This window comes from Leptinotarsa decemlineata, unplaced genomic scaffold (genome assembly GCF_025532065.1).
Source record: "Leptinotarsa decemlineata unplaced genomic scaffold, Ldec_3_MD MMD2_tig00000505_RagTag_RagTag, whole genome shotgun sequence".
NCBI classification, from domain to species: domain Eukaryota; kingdom Metazoa; phylum Arthropoda; class Insecta; order Coleoptera; family Chrysomelidae; genus Leptinotarsa; species Leptinotarsa decemlineata.
The window spans coordinates 9,298,466-9,319,401 of NW_027412549.1; the positions used below are offsets into that span (position 1 = coordinate 9,298,466).

General features: G+C 36.1%; 1 protein-coding gene across 1 annotated transcript in view; it reads left to right on the forward strand.

The window, feature by feature from the left end:
* Positions 1-4,063: 4,063 nt before the first annotated feature.
* Positions 4,064-20,936, forward strand: part of LOC111507731 (equilibrative nucleoside transporter 3) — a 50,888-nt gene continuing 34,015 nt past the window's right edge. Inside the window, exons 1-2 of the mRNA XM_074173890.1 lie at positions 4,064-4,218; positions 18,549-18,712. Coding sequence (XP_074029991.1) covers positions 4,188-4,218; positions 18,549-18,712 — 195 coding nt within the window. The 5' untranslated portion in view covers positions 4,064-4,187. The remainder of the gene's footprint in view (positions 4,219-18,548; positions 18,713-20,936) is intronic.

Consider the following 20,936-nt stretch of genomic DNA (forward strand, 5'->3'; position numbering starts at 1 on the left):
TTGCTCTGGTGGACGAGAGGTACTATCAGGCTTATTAGCTTGGATGAGCCTGAGGGTGGTGAACGAAAAGTTTCAGTAAATTTGGCACTTCTCGTTCCCCACAACGGATTCAATATCCCCGGAGCGTAGGGCAACACCAGTGCCTCGTCAATACCGTAAGAGTGCCGTAGATGGTGATATAGGACTCTTTGGGCCGCGTTATATCGATGCATATAGGCCGAGACCGCATATGCTGGACATGCTGATAGCTAGTGCATTAGGGTTTCGGACGCCTCGCGGCAGGCCCTGCACCTTGTGTCAGGAACCTCTATACCCATCACGCGACTGCGGTAGACTGAGATGTTGACGACACCATCCTGGCAAGTCATGATGAACCCCTCAGTTTCCGACTTCAGCTCACTCGACCTGAGGAAAGCGAAAGTCAGGCGCTTTGATAAGCCAAGGTCTTCAATTTTATTGAAGAAGACCCCATGCATTGGCCCATCCTTGGGTTTCCGCAAAAGTGAGGTGAGCTTTCATATGAGCTGTTTGCTGAACGGCTTCCAACGTTCCAACTCGGCGACGGAATTGTGGTCACCCCATTAAGTGTCGAAAACTAAACCGAGTTCATCAGCTGCTTGGGCAGCTGCCCTGAAGAGAAATGCTCCAATTCCTGCTCTCTCATGGTCACGGACCATGCACAGAAGGGGATCCGAACTCCTGAGGACTTTACAGTTTATATCCAGTACCATTATGTCATGTAGACACAGCAAACTCAAATGTCCCCGGCCTCCCTGTTGTCGGGGGAAGTACAACCGTGGGACGAACGATTTGGGATGCAAACTCCTATAGAGATGCATCATTTTTCGGCTCTTTACGTCGAGTTGATACAGCTCCTCCCGAGTCCACTTCACTACTCCAAACGAGTAGAGTAAGATTGGACCGGCAAGCATATTTGTTGAAGCAACTTTGTTCTTCCCCGACAGTTCAGATGACCAGATCTGTCGAAGTTTGTGCTGATACTGGCCGCAGAGAGAGTTGTTTACTGCTGTTACCTCTTGTGAGTGGCGTTGTTCCACCCCGAAGTTGTATACGTCTTTCCGGCATCCAGATGGTGTAGGATGCTTCCATCTACGAGCTGCACATCCTCTCCGTAGTCTCCGCATCATCCTCTTTTGAGATGGACCATTGCACATTTGTCTATCCCGAATTTCATACCGATAGTATACGTGTACTCTTCAGCGAATTGGCTGTCCTTGCTCATCTTTCACTGCCTGAACCACTGTGCATGCTGTTTTCGGCATGCTTGGGATGTGGGGGTTGAGCAAACCGGCCATCGGATGTCTGCTTCCACGTAGCCCCGCTGGATACGGAAATGACAGAATCACTTGTGGTTCTGTTATTCCCTAAGGTGTGTGTATCCGTGCCAAGAGGATGAATGACACTGAGCCTATCAGCTGTCTCTACGGAACCTTCGAGATACCAATCGCATCGTCTTGTCACGGTAATGCGGGGCTCTGCCGTGATTGACCTTCTTTCCCTAGGTACTCGTGGGATCTTTATGGACAGAGTAAACCTAAAAAATTCTTTCTGACGCTAAGTCTATAGAGGAGATGGATGTCGAGCTTACGACTCCAACTGACCTTCCTGTAAACTTAGATCAGAAGCGAGTCTACAGAAGAGATGGATGTCGAGTTTACGACTCCAATTGATCTTCCTGTAAAATTTAATCCAGGAGCGAGTCTACAGAGGATATGGATGTCGAGTTTTCGACTCCAACTGACCTCCCTGTAAATTTAGTTCAGGAGCGAGTCTACAGAGGAGATGGATGTCGAGTTAACGACTCCAACTGACTGACCTCCCTGTAAATTTAATTGAGGAGCGAGTCTCCAGAGGAAATGGATGTCGAGTTTACGACTCCAACGGACCTCCCTGTAAATTTAGTTCAGGAGCGAGTCTACAGGGGAGATGTATGTCTAGTTTATGACTCCAACTGACCTCCCTGTAAATTTAGTTCAGTAGCGAGTTTACAGAGGAGATAGATGTCGAGTTTACGACTCCAACGGACCTCTCTGTGAATCTAGTTCAGGAGCGAGTCTATAGAGGGGATGGATGTCGAGTTTACGACTCCAACTGACCTCCCTGTGAAATCAATCCAGGAGCCAGTCTACAGAGGAGATGGAGGTCGAGTTTACGACTCCAACGCACCTCACTGTAAATTTAGTTCAGAAGCCAGTTTACAGAGGAGATGGATGTCGAGTTTACGACTTCAATTGACCTCCCTGTAAATTTAGTTCAGCAACGAGAACTGCGGCGTACGCTGAATCTGTCTCAGGTGGGGGAACTAACCCCCATGAGCAGGTCAGCAAACGTTTGCGCTCAAGTGAGGTTTCACCAACACCAGAGGCGAAAAAACCCTGCACGGCTGATTGTGAGGCATCGTCAGGTGAAGCTGACGTGCAAAAATCCTCATATGGAAAGGGTGTCGTGGGTATAAAGGTGGGAATCTTGCAACTTGACTATCCGACTACCTCATTAACAGAGCATATACTTTGTGCCTGCCCCGCTGGGTACCAAATCAGCTCTTCAGAGTTCGGCAGAGCCGTATTCTTGCCACCTGACCTGAAAGACCACTCACCATATAAACTAATCGGCTTCGTCAAGAAGCTTGGTTTGTTTGGCCGAGTGAGAATATGTGTGAGCCATAATAAACCCTTGCGGGTTGCGGTGGAGTGTCGAATAGACTCACTCACTTTGGACCTAACCTAACCTAACTCTTCCACCACCCTCAAGGACTGATGTAGATCCTTCTCTCGAGAGGTATAAAGTTTAAGATCATCCATATAAAACAAATGGTTGATCTTGTGCCTCCGGTTTCCGGGATGTTTTGTTGAAGCGAGTTCGCCAGAGTGGTATCAGTTGTACAATGCATCTCACTATTTTGTCGGGTACCGCAAGGCATCTGAGCAAATGCAAGATGAGCTCATGCGATATTGTATCAAATGCCTTACGGTAATCGATCCAGGCCATAGAGAGATTACACTTATATTGTATCGAGTCCTGCGTTACACATCTATCGATGAGTAGGTTCTCTTTATATCCAGCGACTATTCGCCGCACTGCGGCGTGAAAGGCCTGTTGGCCACCTTGTAATCCATCACACATTGGATACGAGACGCGTGTTGTTTCGCCGACGTGACTTTAGCCCTCATCTTGTGTACACGCCGTTCAATCTTCCGAACCGGAAGGCCAGGATTTCGTACTTTCGATTCGGAAACCGATTGGACGACGCTATACACGGCGGTGTTGATTTTCCAGATATATATATATATATATATATATATACACACACACATATATATATATATATATATATATATATATATATATATATATATATATATACATATATATATATATATATAAATATATATATATATATATATATATATATATATATATATATATATATATATATATATATAATATATATATATATTATATATATATATATATATATATATATATATATATATATATATATATATATATATATATATATATATATATATATATAATATATATATATATATATATATATATATATATATATATATATATATATATATATATATATATATATACACACATATATATATATATATATATATATATATTGATATTGAATTTCACAAAAAGGATTTGGAGCTTTATATCTTCTATTAATTATCTGCGAGCGCTTTCGACAGCTGGTCGTACTGTCATCTTCTAGGCACTCCTCAAACTGAACTTGTCATCCTCTCGTATGCCTCTTTATACGGTCCGAACGTCTCAACTCAGGTATTTCAGGTACTTTTGGTAAATTTGCCTGTATTTGTACTGCATCAGGTACTATTCATTGTGTTAGATCTTCTGTTAAATTGTGACTGTTAAATTTATGGATGTTCAAGTTTTTCCAAATGTCCATGTGGTTTCCCTTGTTGACTTGGTTTATGAGTTTTATGTTCTCTGGTGGGGGGAAATTATGTTTGTTTTGTATGGCGTTTATTTGACTTAACGATAAGTTAACTGATATCTATATTATCTTTTACGATGAGAAGAATAAAAGGAGATAAAATATGATTGGTCATTCATATTTCTGTCGATAATTTATATCAAATGAAGGTTTTTCAGTAACTTGTGAAACCCTCAACCAACATTATTTAATCATGACGAAAAACGTCGATATTTTGAGGAAAGGTAAGAAAAAATGTTTAACGTTTAATTTTGAATATAGAGCAGTTTCTATGGAATTGATATCAAGGATTATTATTTCCAAGCTCTTTCATCGATTTTCATGAAGATTCTTGGTTGATATTTTCATGGTAAGATTTATTCAACCCTCGAATATTATTGTCATTTTAGCAGAATCGCAGTCTCAGAAAAAAAGCAATTCTTCATAAATGGTAGTGGCAATTAGTGTTGGTACTTTGCGAGATCGTATATTCAATTAGAGAACGAATTTCTCAAAAATGACAAGGAATTGTATACAATCAATCTAGATTGTATTGAAAACTCTAGGTTGATCGAATTGGTGAACCAAAATATGTTTAATGAATTCTATAGTCTATTTCAAAAGAGTGTAGAGTAATAAATCATGAAGTGTCATAAAATTTGCCTGAATTTCGTTGTCGTCCATGGGCGTAGGCAAATCTTAGGATTATTAAACTTAATAATTAAAGTAAATTAAAAATTACAGACATAGATAATAATAAAAGGCCATTTTTGGGAAGTAATTTGGTCTAAAACTAAGTACCTACATGTATTTAGGTAAGTAAAATTTCTTAAAAAAAGATTAAGATTAATTTTAGTGGTTCTTGTAAACTTATTTAATATGCAATTTGGGTTCATATACTTGAGCATGATTTCTCAAAAAAGGGTTAACACTTAGTTCCGAGGTGCCATGTCATTATAATAATCCCTTTTTGACCCTGCCCACCAATCATGCAATACCTATTAAACCCAGGTAATTAAGAAAAAGGGTTTAAATATATTGTAATGGTGTCTTAAACATTCGAGTTATAATAGTAATTGTTACTACACCAATTAAACGTACAGTGATATTGTGATATAGAAATAGTGAAAAAGTTATAAAATGGGGACATTTACTCCAAAGAAAAGAAGTGTAAAAAATTCTCCGCTATCTGTTTGCGAAAAAGTTATAATTTTAAATGTATATGATTGCATAAAACACGATCACCCTAATTTGTCTGTGCAAGAAAGTGTTGAGCGATGTGCCCGAATGACTGGAATTGGACAGTCCACGATTTTTAAATTATTGCGAGAAAGAAAGATATCAGGCCAGGTAAGTCCATGCAAGAGAAAATCAGGAAGACCAATAAAAATCTTAGATGAAGACACCAAATGTGACATTCGAAGAAAAGTTCATTCGTTTTATTTTAAAAAGGAAATACCCACTCTTGAAAAAATATTTATCGAGATAAGCCAAGATAACGATATTCCTTTGATATCCAGAAAACTTTTATGGAAAACTTTAAAAAGTATGAATTTTGCCTGGGAAAAGCACAATCGAAAGACACTATTACTGGAAAGTGATGAAATTGTTTGCTGGAGACGAAAATATTTGACAACTATAAAGCAGTACCGCAGAGAGCAAAAGAAAATTTTTTATCTTGATGAGACGTGGATAAACGAAGGTTATATAGTCAAAAAAATGTGGCAAGATAAAAATATAACAAGTTCTCGCCAAGCTTTCATAGAAGGCCTTTCGACGGGTATTAAAGTGCCTTCGGGCACTTCGGGCATATTGGAAGCTAAGACGGATTTTTAAAAGAAGGTTTGTTAAGCTTTGAGTCGTGCCGGACGGGAGATTATCATGAGGACATGAATTCGGATGTCTTCGAAGACTACTTCGGGGAAATGTTAAAAATTTCTTTCAGCTGATTCGGTCGTGGTTATGGATAATGCAAGCTACCATTCAAGGCGCTTAGAGAAGGTACCAACTTCAGCTTGGAGAAAGCAAGAAATTATTAACTGGCTGTCAAAAAAAGGTATTCAGTTTGAGACGAATTCAGTAAAGAAGGAACTACTAGCCATAGTAAAACAACATAAATCTCGCTTCATGAAATATGCCGTAGAAGATGTAGCAGAAAAGTATAAAGTAACTGTGCTGCGCCTACCGCCATATCATTGCGAATTAAATCCTATAGAACTTATATGGGCACGAGTTAAAGGATATGTTGCAAGGCACAATACCACATTTAAAATGAAAGATGTCAAGGTATTGTTTGATCAAGCCATTATGGAAATCACATCAGAAAACTGGCAAAAAGCAATCCAGCATGTTTTAAAAGAGGAAGATAAAATGTGGGAACTGGACAACTTGGTCGATCAGGTGGTTGACCCTATAATTATAACACCAGGGGATGATGACAGTTCTTCGGATGAAGACTATACTGATGTAGAATAATTTAATTGAATTGTAAATATACTGTAGCGGGATAAGCAATCTGGACAGAGACCAGTATCAGTGACAGTGACACTTTTGCTTAGGTTAGGGTTTAGAATTAAGGGTAGTCTGAATAATTATTTTCTCGGAAGGTTCTCGAAAATTGTACCTAGTAATCTCTAGAACATTCAATTAGGGTATAAATAGAGTGTTGTTAAACGTTAAGGGAAGTTCACAGTTTTAGTATTGTTCAAGTGTCAAATTGTAATAACGTATCCAGTAAAGTTCTTGTCGTTTTTGTGAATAAATTGATTTAAAGTCCCCACAAGTGTTTCAATACGTAAAGTTCGTTCGTGTGTGTTTGTGAGTATTTCCCGATTTCGGTTCGTATATATTTTATTGTTACATTTTATATTTTTTTAATAACACTGTTCTGCTGTATTAAATTTTTATTTCCTTTAATATAATTTTTATGAATGCATATTCTTTTGGCAATTATCCCACTAGCGCGCCTCTGGCTCAGTATTTATCCGTCGATAACAATGGACAAATCCCTTAAAACAGGGTGATACCTACCTGCTCTTTATGAAACGACATAATTTTGCAATGCGGACTAGGGAAGTGACAGAATTTATTGACGGATCACCCTGTAGCGCTTTTGAATACTTAATGAGATTTTATTACTCTACACTCTTTTGAAATAGACTATAGAATGGATCATGTTGTCATCGGCTTCTAGATACTTCTTTTACGATGTAGTTTGAAGTGCAGTACCAAGTAATGCAATGAAGCGATATATATTTGAGTATTAGCCTGAACTTTTAGTTAAAGCGTTTGTGTTGTATTGTCAGTGTAGCATTAGAATGAAGTTGAGTTCATTTGTACAGTGTGGTCAATTATTTTCAAACTCACGGGAAAAACGTAACAATATCTATACATCTGGTGTGATCAACATGTCATGATGTGCAATACATTTGAAAACTGGAGCTACCACCTCGAAATCAAATAAACAGGGGTTGCACATGTATGCACATGTGCACATGGTCGGGTTATCGATGACTCCTCGTTTTATATTGAGCCGTTTTCTCTTAATTGACACTTATATTGTTAACTGATATCCTAACAGTCTTCCCAGCCTCTGAAAAATGATATGAGTTCATTAAACGCTTTTGTGAGTTTTGAGTAATCCGTATGTATGTTGAGCTTTATCGCTGACCACCAGTAGTAATACTCTTATGTGAGATCTGGGAGTGAAATTTCATGATTATAGATTTTGTTTCCTCTTAGTGCTTAATATTTGGCTCTTTCTAGGTTTCTATGTAGTCAAACAAACTCCACCGTTGGACAAGTTTGTATACACAAATATATTGTTTTTAGGGAAAGGAAGGACATGGCTTTCTACTTCTCCGTCTTCATACAAAAAGTGTAGGAACCCTCCAAAGAAAGGACGAAAACAATAGTTTTTGAGATAAACTTTTCACAAATATATGTAGGTCATGTGGAAAATAAATTTTCAGACACAAACTGAAAAAAAAAGACTCTTTGATTAATGACTCAATTCCATGATGAATGTTTGCAGTACAAACTGAATAGGAAAAAGTATTTTCACATGAAAGTGGTTGTTTCCAAATTCTTCATTCTGAAATCAATTGCTTTCTTTCTTTTTTGAAAGATTCTCTTTCAAAAAGTAACCCCTCTGAAAATATACCGTTTTCAATTCATCTTATTGTGAAATAGAACTTCGATCAAAGTTCTGTCAACTGGCTATATGATGTTTTGGAGCCATATTCAAATCCACCAATAGGTATTTTCGGGATTCTTTCCTGGCGGGAAGGTGAAAATGGGGCTAGTTCAGGTTGATGCTTGCTAAAAAATAGTTAGGAGTAACTGACTCAAAAACTGTTCTATAATTATCAAGTTTGAAATATCTAGGTGTTTTTTTTGTACCTTGGGAGCTTTCTGACTTGTCCATTTAGTCCAAGTCTCCAGCAAACATTCCAGTCTCTTGGGCTTATTGCGTTTATTCAACCATTTTCTCATGACACCCATTCCATCAATCTCGTTCCTTGTACTAGTTTGTACAGGTTCCGTGTTGGATGTTCGTCATATTCTTCTGGACGTAATTTCGTACGTCTATACAGTGTGATGGTAGGTTAGACGTTTCTGGAAAACGCAAAGCATGATTTTTCTGAAAATTTCACCTCTCACATTTCCTTGCCTGTTCTATCGATCTGAAATATTTTCAGCATTGCGGCGTTGCCACTTCTATCAAAAATTCCTAGCAATTATATTTTTTTAAATGGAACACCCCGTATATTAATACATTTTTGGATCGCTCTAGTATTTTATTACTTTTTTATTGATAATGTCCTATACCTATCTCTATCTGTTTTCGAGATAAAAAATAAATTGTGCTAAATATGGTCCAAAACATAGCCTTAATTGAAATTAAGTACATCAGTGCTCTCAATTCAAGAAAAGTTGATATTTTGATGATAGTTTGGACAAACTCAAAATATTCAAATAACATCAAGAAATCGACTCCATATCATACAGGGCGTGCTAAAATTACTATTATTTCCATTGTGCATAAAAGTAGTCGAAAGTTCATTTTTTCAAATGAAACCCCCTGTATATTAATCGATAAATTGAAAGATGGTGAAAAATGCTTCAAGATGATTTACATGTCCCCACACCTAAATCGTCAAGTTTTCTTAATAAAGCCGTTTTTGTGGAAAAATAGTTATTCACGTTTTACCTACAAGTTTTGAAAGTGGCATTTTATTTTGTGAGTGGGGATTATTGCAAAACGAGCGTCAGCAAGTGGAGCAAACTCACGAGAAAAACAAAATCACTTTTAACAAATGTATCATACAAATTTTTTTGTATATCGTTACTGCTGATAATAAAAAAAAATATAGGATCCATGAGATTTGAACACACGATCTTTGGATTACAAGGCATATGTTAAACTACATACGCCAACTCACATTATTTTAAGGAAGATTATTGGTTAGTCATGAAGGACTTTCTGCAGTTGGACTGAATACTACTTCGTCATCGTCAGGGATTTAATATTACCAATAGCACGAACTGCATGTGTGAACTTTTCTAAATGATTTTTTGGTAGGTGTTCTGATTGAAGTGTTTCTATCAAAGGGATTTTCAATAACAGTTGTACAAAAAATGACTTTTAAAGAATTTGATTTCTAGGTAGCCGTGGAAATATCAAGCTTATGACAGTTTGGTGACTTTTATAAGTAATTGATGAATGGTTATGGACGGTGTTTCAAAAAATCGCCAAAAATGAATACAAATATTGATTATTCAAACGAAGTTCTTATGAAATTATTTATTATACACGGACAGTGTGATCAAATCATTGCCAGAACTTGTAAAAAATTCAAAAAATGTATCCTGAATTAACACCAATGAACGAGAGGAATTTTGTAAGATTACAAAATAATTTTCTTAACTATGGCTCCATGTTAAAAGCGCCTTCAACATTACCAAAACCGGTTACTTCAAATGAGGACAATGCTGTTAACGTTTTGGCATATTTTTATGCATATCCAGAAGCTTCCATTCACAGTGCAGAAAAAGATTTAGGTGTATCACATGCTTCAGTACAACGAATTTTGAAAAATCACGGAATGCATCCGTAAAAATTTACCAAAGTTCAAGCTCTAACAGCAGAAGACTTCGAACGTAGAATGCATTTTTGTGAATTCCTTTTGATTCGTACACAGGAAGATCGGGAATTTTTGTCAAAAATAATTTGGAGCGACGAATCTAAATTTACGAGGGATGGTAATTTCAATAGAAGGAATAAACATTATTGGGCTGATCATAATCCTCATGTTACAAAAGAAATGGGTTATCAAGAAAAATTTGACCTGAATGTTTTCTGTATTCTGAAGAACAATAAAATTAGCTTTTTTATTTATGAGGATACACTGAATTTTCTTGAAAATTTGCCTTTAGAGAAATATAGGAATTCGTGGTTTCGACTGGACGGAGCGCCAGCTCATTCCACCCAAGAAGTTTCCAGAAAACTTGACGAACTCTTCGACGATCGTTGGTTTAGGCGTTTAGGGCCGTGGGTTTGGCCACCGAGATCACCCGATCTCATGCCACTTGACTTTTTTTCATGGGGTGTTTCAAAAGAAAGGGTATACAGTACTCCAGTGCCTACCAAAGAAGAATCGCGACGGCGAATAGTGCGGAGTATTGAAGATCTGGATCCCCAGGAAATTGAAAAAGCAAACACAAGTCGCGAAATGTAATGTAATGGACAACATTTTTCAGCATTAATTGTGGAAATGTGATATTTTGTTTACGATTTTGTTATTTTGAATCATCCTATTCTGTTATTGTCTGTACTTTCACATATTTCAGCTTACAAAATCTTATTTTTTCATAGAAATGACTGATTTTTGGTACAGTTGTTCCCTGGAAACTTTGAGCCATAGTTAAGGAAATTATTTTGTAACCTCACAAACTTTCTCTCGTTCATTGGTGTTAAATCAGGATACATTTTTTGAATTTTTTACACGTTCTGACAATGATTTGATCACTTTGTTCATGTGTATAATAAATAATTTCATAAGAACTTCGTTTGAATAATCGATATTTGCATTCATTTTGGAAGATGATTCGAAACACCGTCGATAACTCTTTGTAAATTACTTATAGAAGTAACCGAACTGCTTTAAGCTTGATAATTCCACTGCTACCTAAATCCAAATTCTAAAAAAAATAATGTTACTTGAAGAAGCGACTTTATTGAGAAAACTTGACGATTTAGGTATAGGGACATGATATATCATCTTGAAGCATTTTTCACCATCTTCCAATTTACCGAGTAATATACAGGGGGTTTTATTCGAAAAAATAAATTTTTGACTACTTTTATGCACAATGGAAATAATAGTAATTTTAGCACGCCTTGTATGATATGGAGTCGATTTCTTGGTGTTATTTGAATATTTCGAGTTTGTCCAAACTATCATCAAAATATCAATTTTTCATGAATTAAGAGTACTGATGTACTTAATTTCAATTAAGGCTTTGTTTTGGACCATATTTAGCACAATTTATTTTTTATCTCGAAAACAGATAGAGATAGGTATAGGACAATATTAACAAAAAAGTATTAAAATACGAAAGCAATTTCAAAAATGTATTAATATATGGGGTGTTCCATTTGAAAAAATAAAGTTGTTAGGACTTTTTGATGGAAGTGGCAACGCCGCGATACTGAAAATATTTTAGATCGATAGAACAGGTAAGGAAATGTGAGAGGTGAAATTTTCAGAAAAATCATGCTTTGCGTTTTCCAAAAACGTCTAACCTACCATCTACCGTGAGTCACGCTTTATATGCCTGCCTTACAGTGCCTCACATTCGCTATGATGTGTAGAGCTGTTTCTATCCCTTCGTTACATAATCTGCAGCTGAGGTCTCCGTTATACAGCCCCATTTTATTCAGGTGTCCTCTAAGCGGACAATGACCGTTAGTAACCCTGTTATTATTCTGAGCCGATTCCTACTATATAGAAGTAGTTCTTCGGTTCTTTTTTCGGACGGTTCCCTAATGAAGGTTCTACTGTGTTTGTTGCCAGGTACTTTTGTCCAGTACTCTGTGTGCTTTTTATTGGTCCATGTCCCAATCTGGTTTCGTATAAATGATTTTGGTACCCCCAAAGCTGGTTCAGGACCTATATATGAAGCTGATGATCTGCGTCTAGCTCATTCATTAGCCTTATCATTACCTGTGATTCCTGAATGCCCTGGCATCCAGTACAAAGTTAATTTGTTGCCAGACCAATTTTGATGCCACCTTCGTGTTTGTCAGAGCCCCTAGTGCGCTCTTGCTGTCTGTAAAAATATTGATCCACTCATTTCTTTGAGGTCTCAATTCAATAATCCTTGCATACTGCAAGATAGCATACACTTCCTCCTGAAAGACGGATGTGTATAGACCTAGCGAATAGCTGTAGTTTAAATTTCTATCCGCTCGGTATATTCCAGCTCCCGTTTCATGTTTGGTCTTCGATCCATCTGCATACCAGGTGTTTTTTCCAAACATGTTTTCGGGATGACTAATGGTCTTCCACTCTGCACGGCTCATGATTATGGCCGTGAAGTTTGTGTTAAAGGTGTACTTCGGTATCATGTGGTCCGTGCACATATTCAATATGTGCTCCTCAACTTGTTCCGAAATTTCTGTTCGGTCCGATCTTTTGTACCTAGTTCGGTGAGTTTTACAGTCTGAATTGGCCCATCCTGGCCTCCCCCATTATCACAAAATGTAAAGGAGGTAGATTCAGGAGTGTCTCCAATGCAGCTGTTGGGGTAGTTCTCATTGCTCCCGTCATTCCCAAACATGCAAGTCTCTGCACCTTGCCTAGTTTGTTGATGGCGGTCGCCTGCTTCATCTTTGGCCACCAGACCAGAGATGCGTTTTTTATCATGGGTTTAACCACCAATATACCATGTTTGGTTTCAGCCCCCATGTTTTTCCATAGGTGCGTCTGGCGAGCATCAGTACTACCTCCACTTTCCTCTTTATCCTGTCCAAGTATTGATTCCAGGTCAGTTTGGAATCTAGAATTACTCCCAGATATTTAAACCTCCCCTGACGCTTGTATTTCTTCATCTCGAAGTTTTAGAGGTCCGGGACCCTCCGTTTTAGTCCTCTTGGTGAATGCTACTACGGTCGATTTGGATGGGCTTATGTTAAGCCCTTCTTCTTCGGTCCATCTTGTTATACGCTATCTTGAATACGCTAGAAATTTTTTCATACACATTCTTCAATAAAAAACTAGTACTGACGATATTTCAAAATAGGAAGGATGCTTTAAAGAGCATTTATTTTAAGTTTTATAATCTTGAAACTCTTACACAAATAATGGAAACAACTTCATATCTGAGTAAACATTTGGAATTACGTTTTTATCTATTGATAAAACGACTTCTACAAAAAAATCTATACACACTATACCGAATATGTCAAAAATGAACTCGAACTGGATAGATCTCAGTTGGAGAAGTAGTGAAAGATAAAGTCACAAAAGCATATCACAAAAGCATATCACAAAAGAATTTCTAAAAACATTTCGAAACAAGGCTGGATAATATCAAATGACTGCAAATAATTTCAAAATAATAGAACTTGAGCATACATGATTCTATCAAGTTGAAGGAAAGAAAAGGATCAGCATATAATGATATATTTTAGGAAAAACTTTGGTATATGATTTCACTACATCACTTATGCCAGGCCACTTACATTCTTCGAGTGATAGGTTGTTCTACAATTGAACTGTAAAGTAAATATGAATTTTCCCAGTTCTGTTTGAAAAACAAGCAAAATGTGATAGATTTGTGAGTCATTATCAGGGCAATGATTACAGAGAACAAATACGAGGGAACATTTTTCCCTCACCAGAACAAAAATTCTGTCTCTCGACGCGCGTTCCGCTAATCGAGTTACCGTCATCAGGTGATGATTGGGACTACGTTGAATATGTTGAATATTTTCATATGAATCTATACATGATGTGTGTCATTCAATCAATTCCTGATATCTAGTGTTAGTGATAAAAATGTTGGTCAAATTAAACGGACTGTGATAGCTCGCTACAAAGAACATGTTCCACATATTCGCCTTCATAAACCATGCCGTACAGAATGTAACATAACATAAACACACACCGGGAGCTCTACCATAGGCAACTTTGCCAAACACTAGAAAAAACTTGATATTGGGGAATCTTCTGAAAATTGAAACAGCAGAGTTCAAAAAATGTATAATATTCACACTGAAAATCTAAAACAGATCAAAGAAGAATAAGAACAAGTCAAACAAGAGAATTGAGAGGTTAAACGAAAACTGATATATGACAGAACATCTGGAAAAAATAACGTCTTGATTTTTGGTGTTGCGGAAGAAACAGACGAGAATACTAAAGACATACTGATCTTGGTTTGTAATTTCAAAGAAATCATTGCAATATCAAATAACCTGAAAGGAATAAAAAATAAAATCATTAAGGGCCTAATCTCTGGAGACAGAATAACCCAAAAAGTTCTGAAAAATCATTTCAAATTGACAAAAGGGAAAAACTTTGAATCAAAAATACATAAAGGACATCTTCATATTGGTGGAGATATGTACCCAGCAGAACAGTTAGAGAGACGTATAGAAAGTATCTCTGAAACACCAAAAATAACACAAAATAGTCCTCTATCAAATAATACACGATAAATTCCTTCGAACAAAAATAGTCATATTATCCATACACCACAAAAAAGAGTTGGTTCGAACAACACAGGAGAAAAATAAGAAAATCCTCGGAAACAAAAAATAAATAAACAAGCAAATTTTCGCACTAGAAAGAAAGCAAGCACTCAACTGGAAAGAACGTCTTGTTCCATTTAGTTTTCATTAAAATAGACATTGACACCTAATTTCAACATTCCTTGTTAAAAATGCATCATTCCTCACTTGAAATTCATCAACACACTTGCCCATAAAAACTGAGTATTTCTGTGCAATAAATGATCATAACGCATACTGGTAAAAAAATCATAAACAGTATTTTGAATTGTTTCACCAGTATATCCGTAGTATTATCAAAAACGTAGATGACTTAATATTTTTTCTCGAACAATTTGATTTTGATTATGACTGCATATAGTGCTAACTGAAACATTCAATATTGACGACTGTAGTGTTTTCAAGTCACAAACTATAAAATGTTCCATTCCAAAGAAAACCTAAACAAAAACGGTGGTGTTGCAGTCTACCTCAAAAAACATTTAGTTGTACTGAGAAAACAATTATCATGACATAAAAATAAAGCTCAATGAACACCAAACGCACTTCTGACAGCTATATACAACAGCTACATAGATCACCATCTACAGAAGAGGAAAATTTTGTTGATACATTTCGGAAATTATCTAGAACAAACGAAAAATACATTAGTAAATAGTCAGACAATTGTCGGAGATATTTATGAACATGAATATACTGAGTGAGTATACTCATACTAACATATGAGGATTATATTTCAAACCACAGAGTGATAAATCCTAGGCATACCAACTCCACATTGGGAAAGAAAAAAATGTTATAAGGAACCAAAAATAAAATAAATAACGAACTTCAATAAATTAAGAACATATTTGAAGACCCACGATTGGAATAATTACTTGGGGGAGAAAGACACTGAAATACTCCTGACCAAAAAATTGACAAAAATAAAATGAAACGTAATGATTGGGTCACTTCTGGTCATATCGATTCAGCGAAAAAAATAATTAATTATATGATGACTACAGAAATGATCCCATTAATTCTGACAAAAGGTATACTTATCACGAATATAAAAAAATGAATAGATTGATCAAACTATAAAACAAAAATAGGTTATAATAGGAATTCACCAAAAAAATTGTTTCAAATAGTCAACTGAAAAAATATCAGAAAATAAAATTGGGGAAGTCAAGAACGAAAACAATGAACCATTGACTTCTGACAAATCAAAAGCAAATGCTTTCAAGAATATTTTTGCGGAGTTGGAGAATCGCTCGTCAATAAAATACCAAAAATCTCATGAAGACAAAATCGAACAAACCATTACCAATCCTTTTTTCTTTATACTGTAGACGAAAAGAAATTATTAGCCATAATAAAATTACTACATTCCAAGAAAACTCCAGGAATAGATGAAGTAAGCACAAAACAGATCTGAAAAGTCTCAAATGAAATTGGGTCACTTCTGCAAGCAGCAAATATTATCTAATTACAAGCTCATATATCAGTTATTACATGTTTTGCAAAAATATTCAAGAAAGCACTCGAGAATACAATAAATAACTGAAGTTTTCATGTCCTTAGATAAGGCCAAGGATTTTGGCACGGTTAGCCATAAACAATTGTTACAAACTTTGATCTATAGAGAATTACGAAGAGAACCGAACAAGTAGTGAAAAAAATTAACAATGTTTCAAGTCAAGAAGAGGTAATCCACTACAGCACACCCTAAGGTATAGTTTCAGGACCAATCCTCTTCTCAAAGTATATAAATGACTTATTAGTGTTGAACCTTTCAACAAAAAATATTATTATCTTCGCCGACGACACTGCTATCCTGAATACAGATCACACATGGGATATATTGCAAAAACAAAGTAGAAACGGATCCGAAAATTATTTTTAGATCCGCTTCTACTTTATTTTTGAAATTTAGTCAAAAAGTATCAACTGCTACTTTCGAAAAAGAAAAATTCCATCCCATTCGCCAATAACAATACCAACAATACCAACACTACCTGATTTTGATACTTTGAACGTAGAAAATGCGGAAATATGAAAGTAATACTAGTTAACGGAAAACATGTTTTAAATATATATATAAATATATATTCCGGAGAGGTGCATTATAACATGCTCAAGGTTGCACTCTCATGCCGACCTACAAATGTGTAGGTGCACGTCTTCGACTCGGCAGATTTGTCTCAAATTATTTCCTACTATGAAAAGCAGAAATTAATTTCGTTTGGTCGATCCGACCAGCCGATAGACCGATTTCGGAGTGATTGCCCCATCATCAGTGCCGGGCATAGTCCCCTCAGAACGGTGTGAACCGTTAGAGTATCACGACCAAACACCTGCACGTCGTCTTGATTTCTTCAAACAGGTTTGAGCCTGGCTCGCTTACCCTTTGGACTGATGTTTGCCAGAAGGACAAACGGGTCATAACTGATGGTGGGAGTTGATGGTATGGCGGCATGAATGTCCTTAGACATCAGTACCGCCCTTCACGGTGTACCCCTACCTGGCTGGGGTGGGTTGGATGAAAAAATTGTTCATCTTTTAACGGAGGACATAGGGGCCTCATTCGACAGAGTGTCGGGGCCTTCTATATCGGAAGGGGTCGTATACAGTATAATCCATAGCTTTCCTGACTAATTCACGACCAAACAAACCAAACATAATTACTCCAGCTAGTTTCAATTTCAATTATTCACCCGTAACATTTCAAACACCTCTTACTTTGAACTATTCGCTGAATATGATTAAAAAAATATTTAAAAATTTCAGTTTTCAACTTGGAAGAGACACCGTACATTTTGTAATCGAAAGTTAACAAAAGCAGTCAATAATAAACTTTCCTACCCATTTCGAATAAATAACGAATGAATAACCTACCATGTCAAATCTATAGTTCTAAAATGTTCCAACCTAGTAATACGGTTTTATTCATTTTTATCGTATTCATAATTTGTGATATACTGTTTGGAACCTTTGGTGTAGTAAATGAATATTACTGGAGTTTTTTCCCAACACCAAATGGTTATTTTTACACCTCGACACGTGTTTCGATCACCAAGTGATCATCTTCCTCTTGAAGTTGATCACTTGGTGATCGAAACACGTGTCGAGGTGTAAAAATAACGATTTGGTGTTGGGAAAAAACTCCAGTAATATTCGTATTCATAATGTTTAAAACTTTATGAGCTATAAGCTTTCACTAATAAATTTATGATGATTATAAATTAGTTTTTATTGTTTTTGTAGAATATTCAATTTCTCAATTTTTGTAAACGGAATCGGTTTCGATTTTTATTATTTTACCATTATTTTTGATTTTCATATCGAGTTGTGGATTGTCCTTGAAATATCTTTCTGAAACCCCCAAACAAGGGCAGATTCAGATCTAAATTTTGAGGAATCTGGGATAAACCTGAATTTCAAAAGATCAAGATCTTCAGATGATGTGGTGCTGTAGGTTTTTTCGGGTTTTCCTGCAGCTGAAAAAGCAAATGCGCAACTGGAATCAATACAGGCGCCCTGGAGCGCCAATTGATATTTGTTGTTGTTTTATATTTTTTTACACATGTCAAATCATCGAAAGGAACAATTTGTACAGGCCAGTCTTCCTACACTGTAGGTTAATGGACCATTAACCTACAAGATTAATATCAAGAGTGGCCAAATATTCGGCAACTCTTGATGTTAATCCTATAAAGGCGGTTAGTTGTTTTTAATAAATAATAATTTTATTCAGTTATGTATTGAAATCACATGATGGACTTTGTTTTTCAGAATCTATCATTTCTGCTTTATCAAAAAAGAACTTTTACGACAAAAGATTTGACGAGAAAATGAAGAACGCACCAAAGGATACTTTTTATTTATGTAGCTTTTACTTCTTCTTCATGGGATTCATGACAATGATGCCATTGGTGTTCATCGGAACAGCATTTAATGTGAGTACAAATATAATTATTGTATCAAGTGAAATACCGTCTTTAAAGAAGTCGTTACCCATAGTTTATGAAAACGCAAGGTAACGAGGTAAGGTAAGGTAAGAAAGTTGAAGCATTGAGAAAAGACACTTGCGTTCTAGATAAAAAGTAAGGTAAGGTAACGTCGGTAAGGCAAGGTAACGCAAGGTAACAAGTTGGCTATTTTCAACTTTCTACGTTGCGTTCTTACCTCCGATCAATCAGAAAGCGCCATACTACGAACGGATATATCCGAATGGTGTAAAGGTAATGTCACCAGATAAATTTAAACGTCAAATTGTGAAATTTGATTTTTCTTTTGATGAATATAAATACAAAACTTACCGCGATCGTGTCAATAGTAAGTGTGTATTTTTGAGAAAGAAAGTTTTTGGTTTTCTACTACTCCATTTCGATACAAGAAAAAATGTGGGAATCTTCCAAAGAAAGGAAGAAAGTAATCAATTTTAAAATAAGTAACTCTGTACATGGATGTGTAGATCATGCAAAGAAGCAACTTTCAGACACAAACTGGAAGAAAGCCCTCCTGAAACAGCTACTTTCATATAAACATTGAATTACACGAAAGAAAAAATCTTTCGAAACAAATACTTTTATATGAACACTGAATTATACAGAGGATACTTATCTCTACTCAGTTTGTATTCCAAATGTTCGTTATGGAATAAAATCAGATATCATTCACATGAGTTCTACTTTAAATGAATGGTAACAAATTGCACTCACATGGAACACTGTCACCTCACTGGTAGACACCGATGTTTCGCCGTAAGACACTTACCTTAGGGCTCTTCAGTACCAATCTGGACAATATTATAGAAAATACACACAATTTATTCATGAATTACGATTTTCAATGTCACGGAATCAGTTTGATCTACTTATGTCATCGATGACATCGTAATGACAGTCATTCACCTATTTGATTGAATCCCAGTTAAGAGGAATATTATTTGAATTGAAGGGGTTATATTTTTAGGAGTGATTGATTTTTGGGAAAGAAAGTTTTTGGGTTTCTACTACTCAATCTTGATACAAAAAACAAATGTGGGAATCTTCCAAAAATAGGAAGGAAGTAATCAATTTCAAAATGAGTAACTCTATACATGGATGTGTGAATCATGCAAAAAAGCAACTTGCAGACAGAAACAGGAAGGATTTCTTCCAGTTTGTGTCTGTGTCACAAAAATACTATTATTTTTCGTTCGTTATTGTTTTGAGCTTATTTAAAAAAATATTTTTAACTTTTTAGTTCTATGTTCTTCAAAAGCGTGTTTTTTTTAGCGAGATACACTTTTTACTAATCTAAGTATTACAAAACATAATGAAATGTAGAACAATCATGGCATACAAATCAATTCAGAGAACTAACATTATAAAAAAAGGAAAGAAAAAAAGTCACCTCAAAGGTGCTGCTTCGTTCCCTCCTGTTCATAAAAGTGGACATATGCCTCATCGCTCACAAGTGATTTTGGCGAAATTGGGAACACGTGTGAATCGTTGTATTCATGCCACTATATGGATGTCTGCAATATGCTGTGTAATGCCCATTGTAAGAAGTCCCACTGTGATTTGAAAGGGCATATAGATTATAACGACAAGGAGCCACATTATCTGCTGTATAATGGCTCATATCTAATTCATCTGAAGGAAAGTCAATGGAAACATTCAATTTGCCACTAAATTTTACCGTTGTAGAGAATCTTTTCAAATGAATTACTTATAAACTGATGAGGACTTTCTGCATTTTCTTCTTTGCTCACACCTCGAACACATTGGTTTTTCATCTCCATCCAGAGTTTTCTCTCTTGTGAAGGAATCCAAGCAATGTGACAAATTCAATTGGTCAGTTATTTGTGGTATGGGAAGAGACAAATCCTAGAGAGGATCAAAGGTTACTGATAAGTGTCCACAGTGTGTGCACTTCATAGTGGATTTTAATTGACCAACGAAATAGTCTACAATCTCAGAGTTGTTCATATTCAAATATCTCAGCCAGGACTCTTGTGCTTTTCTGCTGTGGCTCAATTGTTCGTCAATCTCCGTTAAGATCGGTTCAGGTTTCTCAGTAATTCTGTTGATAACTTGATAACTTTTGCGAACGCTTTGGTTGGTCCACCTTTCATACTAGAAATACTGGTATTGATATTTTTTGGGAAAGAAAGTTTTTGGCTTTCCACTACTC